The 18,120-nt window shown below is 38.6% G+C and overlaps 2 protein-coding genes and 1 long non-coding RNA gene across 3 annotated transcripts; 2 read left to right on the forward strand and 1 right to left on the reverse strand.

The window, feature by feature from the left end:
- Positions 1–2,069: 2,069 nt before the first annotated feature.
- Positions 2,070–7,878, reverse strand: LOC131333065 (probable glucan 1,3-beta-glucosidase A). The gene is made up of 8 exons (XM_058367387.1): positions 7,620–7,878; positions 7,228–7,344; positions 6,380–6,571; positions 4,851–5,009; positions 4,489–4,658; positions 3,928–4,083; positions 2,827–3,185; positions 2,070–2,713 (listed from the first exon to the last, which is right to left on the reverse strand). Exons 1-8 carry the CDS (start codon positions 7,818–7,820, stop codon positions 2,346–2,348), a joined length of 1,722 nt encoding a protein of 573 aa, XP_058223370.1. The 5' UTR covers positions 7,821–7,878; the 3' UTR covers positions 2,070–2,345.
- Positions 7,879–10,932: 3,054 nt separating this feature from the next.
- Positions 10,933–15,882, forward strand: LOC131332125 (pollen-specific protein C13-like). The gene is made up of 2 exons (XM_058366201.1): positions 10,933–11,266; positions 15,380–15,882. The coding sequence occupies exons 1-2, from the start codon at positions 11,113–11,115 to the stop codon at positions 15,700–15,702; spliced, it is 477 nt and encodes a 158-aa protein (XP_058222184.1). The 5' UTR covers positions 10,933–11,112; the 3' UTR covers positions 15,703–15,882.
- On the forward strand, positions 11,322–14,759 carry LOC131332126 (uncharacterized). Its single transcript, XR_009201597.1, has 2 exons — positions 11,322–13,247; positions 13,288–14,759. It is a non-coding gene; the product is annotated as an uncharacterized LOC131332126 (long non-coding RNA).
- Positions 15,883–18,120: the final 2,238 nt, after the last annotated feature.

The raw sequence follows: 18,120 nt of genomic DNA on the forward strand, positions 1-18,120 counted from the left end.
TGCCGGTGTGCCAATTATCCTTTCAATCTTTGTATTTCTTTTCAAAGATTAATAATTTTTTTTTTCTATGTTAAAAAAAAAGGGAGGACAACAAGCACCCCCAATTCGTGACAGTGGCGGACGATAGTGTACATGATAGTTCTTCTTAAGTCAAACAAAGAAATATTAAAAGTTAAAGTTAGTCCGAGTTAACTCAAAAAATACTGGTAACTTATTTTTTAAATGCAGTCTAAAATTTGTCAATTAGTGTACTCTGAAAATTTGTATTTTGAGAAATTTTAATACCAACTCTCGTAAAATATTCATTTCCGCCACAATAAAAATCTTGCAACGGTCGCTATCTGGAAAAATACTATTTATTATCTCTCTCAGACGTTAGTGAGAGTCATATTCTTGTGTCCTTTCCTCACATACATTACGCTGTGATCTTATAATGCAAATTCTTGAAAAGTGGAAGTTAATTTGAAGACATATTTTGTGACAGCAGCAATTCCACTGCGACTCAAAAGTTGGAAATGGAGTAGGAGGAGTCATTTGCCCAGGAAAAAAATGGGCGCAGATCGAGTCCAGTTTCCTATTGTCCGGTTCAGTTTGGGGCCTTTTTTGGACCCTTTCCGGACTCAAAACAATGATCAGAACGATTCACTTTTTAGAGCTCGCTGCGAACATTTAACACGTTGAAAATCATGTCAATCCGATATCATTTTATATGATTTCGAAATACATTATGCTTTGTATAATTGTGTGACACGGGTTGTAATATAGTGTTGCAAAATTATACGAAGTAAAATGTAATTCGAAATCATATCAAATGGTATTGGATTAATGTGATTTTCGACGTGATTAATGTTCTTGATGAACTCTAAAATGTGAACAGTTCCGATCAATGTTTTGGGTCCATGAAAGGCCCACAAATGGCCCAAAACTGGACCGGATTGAACGATAGGCAACTGGATTGAATCTGCTCCAAAAAAAAAATTTTGTAGGAGGAATCCAAACTAAACTTTCAAATTCTTCATCATTAAAATTGACTTCTTCTTTGCCGAAGATTGCGGGCAATAAGACGTTAATACGTGTTAAATTAGTACGAGGATCAACCTGGCTCCTAAATCTCTCCCACTCAAAGAGTGGCTACAAGACCAAAATTGCAAATTCTCATCAGAATTATAATTGATGTTTCCCACCAACAAGGGCATAGACAAAAAACTTAATCATGCTGCAGAAAAGGCTACAGCATCACCATCCTTCTTGTGCCATGGACTCCACTTGTGTCTCTTCTTTGGGTCTTTCATTTGTTGGGGGAAAAGGTTAGTAAGTGCTCGTGACAAAAGATGGGCCAAACACATCTTATCAGCTTGCCAAAAATGAAGACTCAGTTCCATCACCTGCTTTTTAACTTTTCCATTTCTCCCACTTCAACTTTGACATGATTTGGCAGTGGTGAATTCTCCCACATCCTTTGCCATTTTTCAGTGATATATTATTCTTTGACATGATTTGGCAGTGGTAAATTCTCCCACATCCTTTGCCATGTTTTGGCAGTGGTGCAGACAGTATTAAAGAAAAATCAAAATATAAGTGTTTTAAAAGTTTAGTACAACATGTTTTGAACTCAAGAGGTTCGCTTGAACCCCTCAACCCCTAATAGAGCCGCCTCCTCAACCTCTAATAGAGCCGCCCCTAAGCAGTGGCACGAGGGGATGGAATGGCCCCGATAGGACGAGGGATAATTTTATGCCATTTCCATCTCTAGAAAATGGGGATGAAGTAAAGCATTTTCTGGTAGTATTAGTTGAGATTACATGCAACATTACAACGAAAGTATACAGCAAAATTGATCACAAGAACAAACACCAAACAGGGCTCTGTGTCCGAAATAACACAAGTTATTTTGTCATATGACCGGGAGTTTGGACTACTTTATACACATCCCGACTAAATCTGACACCGCGAAGGCAAACCTGCAGTGGCGCAAGGATTTAGCCTGCACGGAACGCGTGCATTAAGGTTTCCATTTGTTTCCTGTTAAAACCCAAGATAGAGAAACATATCATGAAAGAAATTGTCCAAAAATTAACACCTTGATTCTGGTACTCATTCATTTTCCAGCATCTACTATTACAAGCATGTAACTGAGAAGGAAAAAACAAACCCTACTCTAGTGCGAGTGTCTGACTCACCATAAACCCTACTCACCGAAATACCGTTGTGAATTTTGATTTGGCACCCATATCGGCTGATACGTATCGATATAATTTCCAAATCTTAGGAATCAATGTTGGGCCGGTGTCATTTCTAAACCAATCCCTTATCAAACCTAGTTACCGGAAATCTTTTCCGAGTCTCTACGAGTTAGACACGATACAAAATGTCAAAACAAAAATGAAAATGGGGCCAATCAAGTTTAAGAGAGCCAGAATGCGCGTATCTTGGAGTTTCAGGATGTCTGCTGATAATTTCGAAAAATTCCTAATCGCATCACCAGATCTTCGAGACGCGTCGCTGGACACTCCAGTTAGACTGCGACTGTTTATGTAACCATTCGTGATCATCCACTCCATGCTGAAATGTCGGAGTTCACATTTGAAAGTCCAGTAAGCCCAGCCGAATGTTGCGCGGCCATACACTTCCAATTGGGCCTTTGAAAATGTTTGGTAATCCTCTTTTGTTGCATTCGCAAACCCGGCTGTTGCCCAATCAGTTGCCCATTCCCCTGCAAAAAAAAGAAGATAAAATGGAAATAAATATATACCAAAAAAACAAACAAACGAAAGGAGAAACTAACAAGTTGATTTTGAGATTAGAGGAAGTGGTACAGCTACTTACCAACAAAAACTAGAGGCCCATTTGGTGTAGAGAGTTGATTCAACTCAGTCGAGACGTTTGTGTAGAGGTAATCAACATTTTGCTTGAAATTCATGCTCTTAAAGATTTCCATAAACATCTGGTAGTAATGGACATCAATTACGGATCCTTTCAACTCGGTGCTAATGGGGAGGAGTTCTCTTGGATCAGCCGGATTCCATCCTAACCGGTTTGATAACAGGACATAAGCAGTGGAGGAGTGGTTTCGGACAGCATAGTAACCAGCACGGTAGTAGTTGGTCAGCTTCTCCAGAGAAACATCCGGGAAAAGAGGCTCGTTGAGCAGCTCAACCGCGTAAAGACTTGGGTGTTTAGCATACCTACAGTGTGCACATAAAGATTAAGGACAATTCCATAAAAGACATTAAAAGGAACAACTGAATGTAGAGATATCCTTTAACTACAAGAATGTCCTGCCACATCATTCTGACGAGGTAGATTCTGTGCACAGATTCTGAGAAAAAAAAGGAGAATGTTCCTAACAAAATAATGTGCCCCGATTGATTGGGACACAAGGCGTGGTTTGGTTTGGTCTCTAGGTCGTGGCAAATATTCTAGAAAAAATTCCTTTACCCCTTTAAACTATTACACTTTTTTTATCACACTTATATGGCTTTACTACTAAATATCTGTTTAACCAATTAATACCATAATATTGAGTAATTTTCCAAATTTTTTTTGCAGAATACGAGCTGAACCAAACATTTCGGATAGAGTAAGGACTGAGGAAAAAGTGAGCTCGAGTCATCCACCGAATGCATTCCAACTTTGGCAGAAATTCTAAAACTCGAAAAGCTCCATTTTTCGACAGAAATTTTAACCGGCGATAAGAGGGGAAATAAAACAATGTTTATATTTTAAGGTGTCAGATGTTTGAGTTGCTAGTTTAGGAAGTAGAACCGATGTGTAGGTTTGACAGTCTGGGTGAGCAAAGTGAAGTTTCACAAACTTTTAAGAAACTCAATTGTTCGCCTGACAAAAAATTTATATCCTACAACACTTCAGTTCAAGATGCAATGCAACAGAGGGGAGATAATGGTTTTGCGGATTGTGTCATTATACCTTGCAGTTAAGAAGTCTACGATAGCTACGGTCTCTCGTATATTTTCTTCAGTCTCTCCCCATTCCATAAATCCGTCTCTGGAAGAGCTAACGGTGCTGCCGGTTTGAGAACCCGGTGCGGCATGCAGGTCAACTATAACCTTCAATTGATGCTTTCTGCAGCAGAACACCAACCAGAAGTGGTAGTAGTATTTTTGGATGACATAACAGGCTAACATTTTCACTAGTTAGTGATTATACATTCATCTGTATTCTGGTTGAGTATTTTCTTACAAAAAAATCTGGAAGAATAACACTTTCCTTACAAGTTTCTAGTGACTTACTACTAGCTACCATTATCTTATTAAAAAAGAATTTTCATACACAAAATACAAATAGGATGATGTGGCCATTTTTGAAATAATGGACCATTTGAAGGTTACTTTTAGTTTGAAATTATAATTGCCACAGCACATCCCAAATAATTCCGTACAAACTGTGTCCAAAATGTTTGTATATATCTGTAACATTTCCATATCACAACTATTCTTGAAAATTAAAAGAGAGGTAAAAACTACTCACAGCGCCCATGAGAAGGCCTTGTCTAAGAGTTGCAAGGATCCTCCAACGTATGGCGCTGGGGGAGTTGGACCCTTGGCTATCCACCACCCCACTGGAATTCTCACGGTGTTAATTCCATTGCGTGACATGAACTTGAAATCTTCTTCAGTTATGAATGTGTTCCAGTGATCCTGATATTCATTCCATTATAGGTCATTTGTTGTGTGGACATCATAACCAGTATGCAAAAAATCCTATGTATAACATCAACACCTCTCTCAAAAAATAAAAAAACTCGAATTAGTGCAACTCATGATTTCAGGTGCAATGGCCATACTGAAAATGAGCATCATCAAGTTTTCCAGATGTTTTGAATCACGTACCCACATAATTTTTGGTGCTATAATAGGGCCATAACCATTAGTCACTTGATACTCGCCATCAAGTTGCCTTACACTCTCGATCACAAAAACAGATGGATCATGGTTTCCCCAGTCGCTATCCCCTTCGCAATCAGCTATCACATGCCCCTTCTTATTTACCTACAAGTAATGGAGGAGGCAAGATTTTAGGGCAGAGGTAAAGGTAAAGAAAAAAGTCACACACAACATTTATGTATAATGCTTATACGTTTTCAGAGTTACTCCCCGCTATAACTTCTAATTCTTGGTGATGAACTCCTCTGTTAAATGATGGAGTACAATCTTTCTAGTTAATGCTTCAAGACATTGCATTCAACAGTTTACCGGAAGCGTCTACTAGTTGCACAAAATGTTTCTTCGGATATGACCCAAGCACATAAGTTTACCAACAAATGGCCTAGATTGGTCCAAAAAATTTAAATGAGATAACAAGGGCCTCAACGCGTCTTCCTACTCGAGCAACAATACAAACATTTGGTGTGGGCTACAAGAGAGTAAAAATGGCAGGCAGTATCATGATTAAGATAGAGTCTCAACACTAAAGAGAGCAGATTTCAAACGGAGCTGAGAAAAACCATGTGGAACATGTGAAGCTAATTCTAAAGAGTAGAATCTAAAAGCATCAAAATTGAAGTTTCTCAACATCCGAGATGCGGAAGTTCAAAATCAAGACTCCAGAGCATTCCTAAACTCGACCATAGTATGTCAACTATCAAGGGTCCAGATATAAGGTTCCGCTCTTCTCCATACGTCTCCAAACCCCCATTTTGCGGGACCATTCCATACCCACAATCATGATCCGAATCGTTCCTGCATAGCCCTCAAAATGCATGCCATTTGACCCCACAACATCATCTGTGACTACAAGAACTAACAGTGCTAAATGCCGTAACAAATTCGCCACAAAAATCTCATAACAAAAATCCCAAATCCAAATTGCTCATAATATAACTGCAAGTACAAACTCAAACTTTTTTTCCTATGCACCAACACTTCAACTTTCTTATGATACAGGAGTATGTACAGTAGATATCTACGTGAAATCAATACTCAATTGTTTTGTAAAATATACTCCGTAATTATTAGGAGAAACAAAATGAGAATTCAAAACAAAAGAGTGTGGAACTGTGGATCCTTTCGTGTGTCCTTGTGATGTCTCTCATGTGACCCTCGTATAATGCAAAATAAGACCCACCAAGCATCTATGCATTGTTCATCATTCCAAATAACTCATATTAGTAGTAACCACCTAAACGAAACATAATTGTCACAAAAGAAATCGGTAGCAGTGTTTGACGGTGCGATCAAGCGATTATCGTTGTCCGATCAACCTGATTTTTTGCATGAATGATGAGCACGTGTAAATATACAAAATGAAAGGCTTCCATCGACCTTACTTTTGTGGGTCTCATTTTGCGTCACTGTGAAAAGATATATGTGAAGTGACAACATTTTGGTACCTAAAGAAAAGGAAGGGAGAGAGACCGGACCTGCAAGAAGAAGCCATTAGAAGCTTTGATTCGGATTTGGGTGGAGTTGTGGTGGTGTCTCGAAATCTCAAAGGTTTCTGACGGGCCAGCTGATTTTGAAGCATGTGAAAGGCATGGGGACCCATTTCCCAGTCCCAGGAATCTCTTGTCATGGAGTCGGAAATTAAACGTAGTCTCATTGATCCTCCACAACTGTTACACAATCAAATAAATAACAGAAAAACTCTTTTACAGTTGTTTCCGTAAAGAATAAGTTACAGAGCCCAATTACGATCGTCCAAAGTGTTTTTGGACAGTCCGAATTGAAAATCAATTCCTACCGGTAAGAATTGAAAACAAATCTCAACCACTGATTGTGCGAATAGATGGCTGTGATAGCGCCGCTCCGTGAACAACTTGTTCGAGCCTTTGTGAAAAAGACAACCTCAATAAATAAATACTAATCAACAAGCAGGGTATCCGTGTTATGCATGAAAGCACGAAAATTATGTGAGCTATGAATGAGTGATTTGGAAAAGTGGAGGAATAAGAACGGAGGGTAAGATGTGAGATGTGTAAATTTTTGTGTTTTTTTTTGTTTTTGAATTTTTAGTACACGTCTTTAGAAAATCCAATCGGCCACTCTTCACCCACTTTGCAGGTGGTGCTTGGCAGCCTCCCCATCCCGTATCGTGCTCGGCTACTATCTTAAAGGAGGGTCAATCTTAGAAAATAGGTGCATGCCATGTTCTTTTGTCCTTGTTTTTTCTTTCCACAAAGTCCAAAATCCTCACATACATAATGTCATCAAATATTAAAGAACTTAAACATCAATCAGTGTCATATAAAAAGGTTGTAATTTAACTTACTCTAAATATAGGATTAAAAGTGTTATTTGGCTCCCTGAGCACTACTCTTTCTCCATGTTTCTCAGGGCATAGGTATTTTCCAGATTTCACTGACTTGAGCCGGAGAAAAGTTCCATCCTGACAAAAATTCAATTACAACAAAATTGTAAACGTACAAACATTATAGTAAAAGAACGAAAAGTCTACGCATACAGTTTTAGAACACAACTTCGGACACCAACTGGGTCCGAAACCGTTCAATGCATGTGGATCCACATGCATCGAACGATTCTGAACGCACTTGTGCCCAAAATTGTGTTGTAAAATTGTGCGCGTAACATTGCTCTATAAAGAATGTGACCAAGAAAAAATTTACGAAACTATGCACATCAAAGACACATGTGTCTACTAACCAACAAATCCTTGTTTGGTATGTCACTGAACAGAGATGGTTTAGTCCATCCTTCCACAACCAGCCAACCTCCAAGATTAACACCCCGAACGCGAAAGCCGTTGCCGGAATCCGCCGTGCCACCACAAGCAAGAAGTGTCAAGCAAGAACAAAAAATGCAAAAGCCTAATAGCTTTTTCATTGAGCATATTGTTGTTGTCATTTGATCTTTTTTTTTTCCTCCTAATTAATCTATAACCTATGTTTGTTTATGGAGTCACTTGTGCAAATGTACATGTAGTTACAGATGGAGTATATATTTACTTGCATTTATGGCATTTCTTTCTCTTATTTAGGAGTTGAAACGCTTTCTCTTGACCAAGTTATTAACATACGGATGTTTAATTTATGGGCTAAAATAGAAGCAAGTGAATGTCACTAAAATTACTGCTGCAATTGGAGTGGCAGCCAAGTAGTAGGGTTCAAACCCCATCAGCCCCATCCCCTTTGCTGCAATTGGAGTGGCAGCCAAGTAGTAGGGTTCAAACCCCATCAGCCCCATCCCCTTTACCCCGATTCGTAGTTTTAGTGGAGGTCCAGATTGACTAGTTTAGAAAGTTGGGGTTCGATCATGCTTGGGCAGAACAGGCTGGAATCTATCTCGAGTCTAAAAATTTGATAAGAACCCACATTGTAGAGTTCGACGAGTAAAATATTCTTATTTAAAAAACAAGTCGGTCAGACATCGTTAACTCACTTACTGAAGTACATTGTTATCAAATATATAAGCAAGAAATATGATTTCTGAATTGCACTTAAGAACAAATACCATTCAATTATGTAGTTACCAATGTGTGATCAACTTGAGTTTTTAGATGGATGTTCTATTTGTGTAGCTCTACAGCATGAACGATGTTGGTCTGTTTTTTCTTTTACTCAAGATGAACACCATTTTGAAAGAAAAAAAAAAATTGTAAGTCCCATTTTTTTTTTGGTAAACCTAATATACTCTATATTAGGCGACTTGGGGATGGGGATGAGTTGGCGTAATGCAAATATGAAAAAATTCATAGTAATAAAAAATGCATTCTCCAGTTTTTTTTGTTTTTGTTTTGTTACACTAAATGAAAATGCAGGTATAGTACCCACTACTCCATCACCTCCGCTAGGAAGTATTATGAATTATCCTTTCATACCGCGCCTCTATTTTTCGGAAATTCCACTCCGCACGGGGATTGAAGCTAAAGTCTCACCAAACATGGTTTCTACCAGGAGTATGTTTTCCCTACGATACAGCGTGGGCACCGTAACGGGCCCAATTTGTTTATATGGTCGAAAATGTGGGCCTCTAGGTTTTGTCAAGCCCAATTTGTTTATATGGTCGGAAATGTTGTCAAGCCTACCCGATCGCAGCACTGCCTTATCCTGATTTCCCGAATGTGCCACCGACACCGCTAGCTGTAATCACGTTCAATATTCAATAACAACCAGAGAATTTATTCTCTCCACAACCGTCGTATTCAAAATCTTTCTCCAACTGCCTCCATCTCTTCGCCACGTGTCAAATCTCAACAATTATTATTGTATCCAATTCAAATTCTATATACTCGCTCTGTCCCAAAATGTTGTTGCGTGTTATTTTTCAATTGATTATATCTTACAATCTATAATCTTTTAAGTGATTTTAAAATTTTTGTATAAAAGTGCTCATTGAGATCCATTAAACAATATCCATATTTGATATAAAAAATATTATAAATTAGAAGATATAGTCAATCTTTTGAGACTTTCAAAAAATAAAAGAGCACCAAGAATTTGAGACAGAGGAAGTAGTGTTAAGTACACGTATAACACACGACTTTATTTTTAAAAAGAAACGTTCCGGAACACGAAATAAGTATTTATTTTTTAAGAAGACAATTTCAAGCTCAAAAATGATGGGCTTATTGAAATCTAAAAATATGCATTATGGATCTTGTTTGAAAGATCTCAATATATGGTGCAAGAAAAATTGAAAAATTATTTTTCATTTATATTATTTTTGACTTTGAAAATGTGAAATAAGTATTTATTTTTTAAAAAAGTGTTCTGGAATGGGCTCTAAATATTAGTATGTTCCTCTCATCTCTCTATTCGTTTTTCTACCCGAAAGAAAGATATTTCGTGATAAAATGTTTACATTAAGTGTTACGATGATAAGGGATGCAAATAAAGTTTCAACCTGTAAGTATGTTTTTCACGTCAAACAGTGAGAGAATTACATTTAACATATCGAGGTGGGACATTTATCATGTGAATTTCATCGCTCGGGATCCAATGAGGGATCTCGCACGGTCTTACCGTGCGGGACTCCCCTTTCCAAATAGAATTGCGACTATCCGAGCCGCTCAAAGTGTGCAGAACGTGATTTTAAGGGTATCGGCAAAAAAAATGATCAGGAAGGGCTTGATCCGAGCAGTTTTTTACTGAACCGTTCAATAAAAAACTGTTCGGATGAAGCCCTTCCCCATAATTTTTTTTGCTGATTTTTCGCGGGTACCCTTAAAATCACGTTCTGATCACTTTGAGCGGCTCGAATCGTTGTAATTCGATCGGGAAAGGGGAGTCCCGCACGGTGCGGGATCCTTTAGGAGATCCGGACTGGAATTTCATAACTAAATCAAGCCTAGGAAATAATCTTGTACGGAAAAGAAAACAAACAAGGATGTAACAACGAAAACTCTCAATATATATGCAAATATATATTTCCTCCGTCCAATTTTCATTTTGTGATATCCAATTTCTTATGCATAACGAGAAAATAAGCAGGCTTCCAAAAGCTAACGCCATGAATGAGTAAGGTAGTTAGCTCAAGTTTTTTGTTTGTTAAGCAAATGAGTTGAGCTCGAGTTCATTAAAACTCGGCTCGTTTGCGGCACTATGCACAATTCATGTACTACTACTAGTAGTATTTACTTTCAGTAATGCTAAAGAAACCGAACCGACTACGGCCACAGACTGCACGCGGGGCCCACTCTAGGCCCCGCACAGATGATCTAAGCCGTTCAAAAATTTAAAAAAAAATTCTGAGTGGGCTTGCCAGAGCTCAGATCCATCCGATGTGTGTAGGTGCTCGATCCAATCATCCCATTTTTTGGTGCTCATTCTAATTTTTGAAAAATAGAATGATTGAATCGAACACTTACATGCATCGGATGGAGCTGAGCTCTCTCAGGCCCATTCGTAATTTTTTAAATTTTTTTTGAAAACAACTCGAATTATTGGTGCGGGACTTGGAACGGGCTCCGCGTGGCGGTCGGTGGCTTCCGTTTGGTTCCGTAGCAGAGTCCATTTACTTTACCGTGCAAGTTGTAGAATCCTCTCCCCTCGCTGTGCGCACACAATTCCAGCACTCCCCAACTACTTCACTTTACTCTCTCTCTCTCTCTCTCTCTCTCTCTCCACCTACACAATTATACTACTCCATCAGTATCTTTGTTTCCCTGTTCGTTAAGCAATCGAAGCAAAAAACAACAATGGCGAGAACGATGTTGATTCTGGCGCTCTGTGTGCTCCCGGCGCTCGTCAGCGCATCTCGGCCCATGCCGGAGCCCTTCGTCTTAGAGGGTCACGTTTACTGCGACACGTGTCGTGCGGGGTACGAGACCTCGGCCACCACCCCCATTGCCGGTATTTTCTCCGTCTTCGCTTTTTCAAACTTTTCATCTCAGCTTTTTCTCAGTTGATCTCTTATGTACACACTGATATAGATCTAGATTGCGTATATACATACGAGCAATGCTACAAACACACCTTTAAAACACATCTCTAGACACAGTTAATTGTGTTCGGGAACCGTTAGATGTACGTGAATCTCATGTCCGGAACCATCAGATGCACATGTCTAACGGTTTTTGGACACAACTGTGTCCGCGATCGTGTTTTAAAGGTGTGTTCCTAGACGTTTTGTAAACATATAAAGGCGTTTAACTTTAAGATAAATAACATTAATAAGTATGTTTGTGGGTAATTTTTTCAATATGTTTGCACCAAGTTAAAGAACCCAATTTTTACTTACCCAAAATAATAATAATAATAATAATAAAGAACTCAAGAAGCACTTTAAATAATTTGATGCGAGCAAATTTTAAAAAACTATCTACAGAAGTACTTTATTTTTTATCCTCAAATTGCACGATTTTTCGTACATAACTGCATGTGTTTATGACTGATCCTTGGAGGATTTGCATGTAAGTGTGCCGATCTGCACTGATCTGTAGCGTAAATGCATGTGTTTGTATTGATCTGTACGTAGGTTACTAAACGGAGCTTGATACCTACGGTCGTTCATAGCACGCGACACTTACATTATTATTGGCACAACACTGTGAGCGTGAAATGCTGCATGTATGTATCCACTGGTGGAGATAGGATTTAGATTCGGCTGTGGCTGATGTGGCGATGAAGAACATTTCAACAATCAATATTTTTTTTTCCCTATATTTCTTACTATAAAACATTAAAAAATTCAATTGCCAATATCTTTTTATTCCTTGCTCAAGAGTCAAGAAAAAAGCATGCACACATGTTTTAAAAGATTCATCGATGAAGCATCAACACTCCTAGAGGTCCGGGACACGCAGAAAACGTATGGGATGGGTCCATCAAAATTTTTGGGGGTAAATGTGCATTACTTAAAATATTTTGGGTTGAAATGTCTTGCAATATATGATGCTTGTATGTACATTTTGTTTCCACTGTTTTTCAAAAATATTATGTACTATAGTATTTATTTTTTCCGTGTCCTCTGTGTCCGTTTCTCCACATTTTTGGAAATCCCGTGTCCCGTGTGTGCGTCCATGTCTCTGTCCATGCTACATAGAGATTGATCATACATCAAAATTCAACAAAAGTAGTTTAAAGATATACTATATATTTTTTGATCTAAATTTTACATTCTTTCCTAATTATCTATCTTTTCTGTTCTGTTAAAATAAGCAGCGGGCCCAGCCCATGTACACGTCCTCAATGTATGGGTTTTAGTTTTTGACTTTTTGTATCAAAAGTACAGATCTGTTACTTCTGAATGTATACATGCGTATACTTCTTAGATTGGTCGTACACTTCCACAAGAAGGTGAGGTGCGCAGTGGATATGCGGTGTAGTTTTTGCAGTTTCTATACAATTTCAGTGCATAAACTTATGCCCTGTGTACTGTATCATCTCCTATCTGTGCCTAGGGAGATCTGTTAGTTTTGAGCTTACCCTTGTGGGATGGTAGTGGTATTGGGCCTATTGGCAGCACATCAAGGATATACAATATTTGTTCAGTATAGATCATTTCTTGTGAGCCGAATGATACCCGTTGGTTGCAGCTCTAAACTAGCAATGGAGATTTTTGCAATGTAAATGTTCGAAATGTAGCCTTTATGTAGCATGGTCTTTCTTGATTAGCTAGGGATTCTACGAGGCCTTAGATTAGAAACCAGATCTGGGCATGGCCCCATCTGCACAGATTAGGGAGATATAAGTTGATACATTTACTATTGATCCATGTACAGGCTTGTATGTATGCAACAGATACTACCATCCGGGTTTCGGTATGTGTCCAGTGTGCACCCATGTAGATCTATAATCTATTGCTTTTGCAGAGTGTTGGATCCATCCCTCTGTGTTGCAAATTGTACTGGCAATAGAAATACAAATTGGAGGTGTTGTCATTGCTACTACAAACTTGTGTCACATGTGTGGATTATCACTTTGAAAAATAACAATTATATGTACACATCTGGTTCTGTGTAGAAACATGTCAGTTGTTTACATGACCATGGTGCCCATGACTAGTTTGGGTTTCTACTAGTTCTAATAGGCCAAACCCTAACAACTAGATTCAAGCATGGCGGACTTGGTAAATGCATTATTTGGTATTATACTATTATAGGACAGGAAATTGTAATTTTTTTTGTTAATTTAAGCAACTTTTGTGTGCTAATGGATATTTGTTGGTTCTAGATAGTGATAAGTTCACTCATAGGGTGGCAACTGGCAAGTGGTACTAGTGAGGACAAGAAGAACTGAAGTTGTTGTCATTGCCAATGCTAATTGTTACCCAATTTGGTGTTCTTCTTGCTTTTTCATCAACCATATCTATAATACTGGTACAATGTTAGGCCGATTCTTATCAAGAAAGAATTGAATTATAGCCCTCCCTAAGCGATGGAGCTCTAGTGAAGAAATGTAAATGCCGTAATTTGCATTAGCGTGAACACGACAGGGTCTTTCACGAGTGAATCTATTTATCATGTTTTGTCAAGTGCCATGTCTGTTGCTTCTGGTTCCATTGGCACTTTTTTTCTTGTTAAACTTGGGAACCAGCTAAACTTGGGCCTTACCATAAAACGAGAGATAGATTCACCATGGTGGAGATTGTTGTATTTCGCTCATATTTTAATTGGCTCATGGAAGGTATTAAATGTGTTTACAAGTCTTGTATACTTCTTCCTCACCTTCCCTCTTTCTGCACCACTCCATGCCCATGGTAATAACTAATAAGTGGATGATATGTGATATGCCTTCCACGCCAATAGCTCCATTCTTTGGTTTATGTAAGCATAGCAGCCAGTATTGAAGGCATTTACTGCTTTGCATCTAGCCTCCAAAGTTGAGAATAGGAGTCAAGTGTAACAATCTTCTTCAAGGCGAATATTTGAAGAATTATCATAAGCCAACAACTCCACGGGTCCACAATCTGCCGCATTATATAAAATAAGTCGCTTTGTAGATTCCACTATTGATATCTTGAATGCTGTTTCTTGAAGCTATCTGCTCTGAAAGCCTCTTAATTGCTTAACCCTGTGTATTAACTGACATGTAATTTGTCGTTACTAACAGCTTTCATTTCTTTGAGAGTTTCTTGCATGTTGAAATAACCAACTTGATCAACTAGATGTATTATCCTTGTGATTGCCAAATTGTTCTCTTAGGCCCTGAAGAGTTTATTTGTATGTCGTTGCTATACTTTTGGATGCATTTAATTGTCTTGGGAGATGTGGGTCCTACTTTAAGAGTGTTTTTGAAGGAATCATTTTCCCTGGAGTCACTTCCTTTTTGAAGTAAACATTGTGGGAGTTCCCTTTGGTTCAGGGGCGGACCCACGTTGGGGCACGTGCCCCCACGCCTTTTTTTTTTTTTTTTAAAAAATGGTATAAATACATAAAAGTTTCCTACATTCTTACAAAGCATTACCGTGGTGGTGTGGCTCTAGGCGCTGAGATGAGTGCCAGACGCCTGGGTTCAAAACCCAGGCCCCCCATTCCCTGCTTTTTTTAGTTTTTTTTCATTTTTGTTCTACCTCTTTCCTTTATTTTGCCATTTTTGTTCCATCTCTTTCCTTTATTTCTCCGTTTTTGTCCTACCTCTTTGTGTTTTCCTCCCAATCCAAAATATTATGAAAATCAAATTTACTAAATTACTGTATTCTTTAGTTTACTTTCTCTTGACTAATTGGTAATCTTACGGTTGCCACCGCGACAGTCGAAAGAGTATTTTCAGCCATGAAGATTGTCAAAAATCGGTTGCGGAATAGAATGAGTGATCAATATTCAATGGTTGAGCGATAATTTAGTGGTATACATACAGAGAAATATTTTTTAAAATTGTGAATAATAGGTGACCCCCAGTATATGGAATTCCTGGGTCTGCCACTGCTTTGGTTAATTCAGTTTTCTCACAGAAAACCTTCCCTGACAACCGAAGAGAACATATGATCGATTTTTGGATGATTGTTGTACTTTTATTAAACAGGTGCCATGGTTAAACTGGAATGCAAAGACAGGAAAACACAGGAACTCTTATACAGCATCGGCGGTACGACAGACTCGAAAGGAAAATACGAAATTAAGGTGAGAGAAGACCATGGAAGCCAGCTTTGTGATGTCATGCTCGTCAGCAGCCCCCAGAGCAACTGTGCATCGGTGGACTCAGGGCGTGACCGTTCCCGCGTGATCCTGACAGGAAACAACGGGATTTCTTCGTATAAACGTTTTGCCAATTCAATGGGGTTTCTGATGGACGAACCTGTGTCTGGTTGCAAGAAGCTGCTCCAGCAATATGAGCAGGAAGATTAAACTTAAGGTTGTTCTGAGCTTTGGTATGTCTTAGATTAAGTACCACTTCCTCTATGATATGTGTGATTTATTTGTATGGTAATGTTTGTGTGCAAGTTTATGGGACTATGCTGATTTTGCATTGTCGGTGGATCCTCTTTGAGACATTATTCACATGAAGTCTGCTTTTGTCTTAGAAAATGTGATTTTTCCACTAGTTGGGCCTGGTTATTTTATCCAGAATTGTTGGAGGGGCTTAATTAGAAAGATTAGGAGGACTAAATCACAAGAGCAATGGTACAAACATACCTTTAGAACACCACTCTGGACACAACCGTGTCCGCGGAACGGTTAGATGTGCAGATCCACATACATCTGACGGTTCCGGACGCAGTTGTGTCCAGAGTTGTATTCTAAAGGTGTGTTCCTAGACTTTTTGAAGTCATAAAGCAAACTTGAAAGATGCCAATTGCCCAAATTTTTGTCGATTTAGGTTTTGGCTGGCTAGCTAGCTGAACAGATCAAATTTTTGTCGATTTGCCTCATGTTCAATTACTTTCGCATTTTAACATTTAGTATATCAGTATGTGCCAACTTTTCTTGGGCTTCACTGTTGGTGCTTAATTGATGGTTATGGATCGTAGAGTTCTATCTTGTTGAAGGGTTGAGTTTGAGTCCTATCAGGCAGGTGGTATGTTGGGTTCTCTTGTGATTATTAATTGAGTGATGCTGTTGCGATTACATCTCCATGTAACATTGAGGTATTATCTTGTGTTTTGTTTTGCTTATAACTCGGTATCCGACTCATTGCCCCAAGTAATTTTGGGATACCAATTGCACTGTTCACTAGCCGGGGTCTAGTTAAAACCAGGACAAAGCTCCATATGTGCGCTACAGGAATTGTTAGTTTGAGGGTGGAAGTCGAACCTGAGACCAAAAACCTAAAGATAAGAAGATGATAAACTTGTTTTTTTGATCCTCGATAAACATTTCTTTGTTGTTTTTTGATCCGCAACATTTCTTTCTTGTTATTTGTGGTTTTTTGGAGAGTAGGGTTTTGCCTTCCCTGATGGAGAGGACCCTAGGGACAAAGAGATAAATCTCTTCTTTTGCTGGGCAAAAAAATGAAGGGAAAACAATGCAATTTCAGGTTTTCTTTGTTTGGAGAACTGATTCTGTATTTGTTTTCCTTTGGTTGTGTTGGTCTCTCGCCAACTTTCTTTCTCTTGGGGTTAGGATGGCAAAGTGATTGTCGATGGCCTCCTTGCCAACCCAGTATACTCCGTTTTAAAGATTAATAAAATTTCTTTCGCTATTTAAAAAAAAAAAAAAAGGAATTGTGGAGTGAAAGAAAAGGGAAAAGGAGCGGTTAAATCCTTCGACCTTATCTATATGTCGACCAAATTCTGATCCAAGTATGGAATAAAAGTGAATCAAGGGGAAATTATTACCTCCATGGTTTTTTCCAACACAAATTGATGTGGGCTCCACTAGGGGCGGCTCCACCATGGTTGTATGAATTAGTCGATTTTGTCCTTGACCAAGGGATAATTGTTAGATTAGATTGGTAAAGAATCAAAAATCAAATTTTCGGCCTTAAAACCTAAAAAAAGCTCGTGATTTTAGGAAGCTGCTTCTAAAACCTATTGCAAAATCTTAATTGGGCTGGGCCCATTTAATCTAATGACCAGACTCGGTTCAGACGGATAGACAGCACTCGCGATAAATGGGCCAAGGCCCACTTTTTTCATGCCCTCTCCTCCTACAAAACTCAAGTGCCCCAAAGGGCTCAGGCAATGTCCAACTTGGGGTCATTCTTAGTTGCCACATCAATGTGGGATTAAGACTTTTTTACCCCTCATTTACCAATGCTTATATTGACACTTTTATGGGCAATTTCTCATTCACCGTTAATTGATTTTAGTCAACCTAGTGTTCGATGTTAATCTCTATACGAAGACGAACACAACGATATGTGGGACAAACTCAAAACTAAGCTAAGAATCAATTTTCTTCCCTTGTCGAAAATATATGTTCTTGTATATACCAAAAAGAAGGGAAAAAAGGTCAATCATACGCAATGCAGGCAAACCAATATGACTTTGGAAACCGAGATAAGTTAAAGCCTTGAACAGATCAGAATATATAGTAGAAAATCACCAGGTACTCGTTGTTTTTTTTTTTTTTAAATAATCAAGGATAGGGGTGTACATGGTCCGGATTGGTCCGGTTCTTTAGAAAACCAGTAGCTGGACCATTTCAAACGGTTCTAGAAAATTAGGAACCAGAACCTAACCAATATATGCATGGAACCTAATCAGAACCAAACCACAAGACCGGTCCAGTTTTGGTTCGGTTCTATCCAATAAGCATCCAAACACTTATTCACAAAATATGAACTTATAAAATTAAAGAAATAGGAAGATAATCTGCTGGAAT

The sequence above is a fragment of the Rhododendron vialii genome, chromosome 7a, assembly GCF_030253575.1.
Source record: "Rhododendron vialii isolate Sample 1 chromosome 7a, ASM3025357v1".
NCBI classification, from domain to species: domain Eukaryota; kingdom Viridiplantae; phylum Streptophyta; class Magnoliopsida; order Ericales; family Ericaceae; genus Rhododendron; species Rhododendron vialii.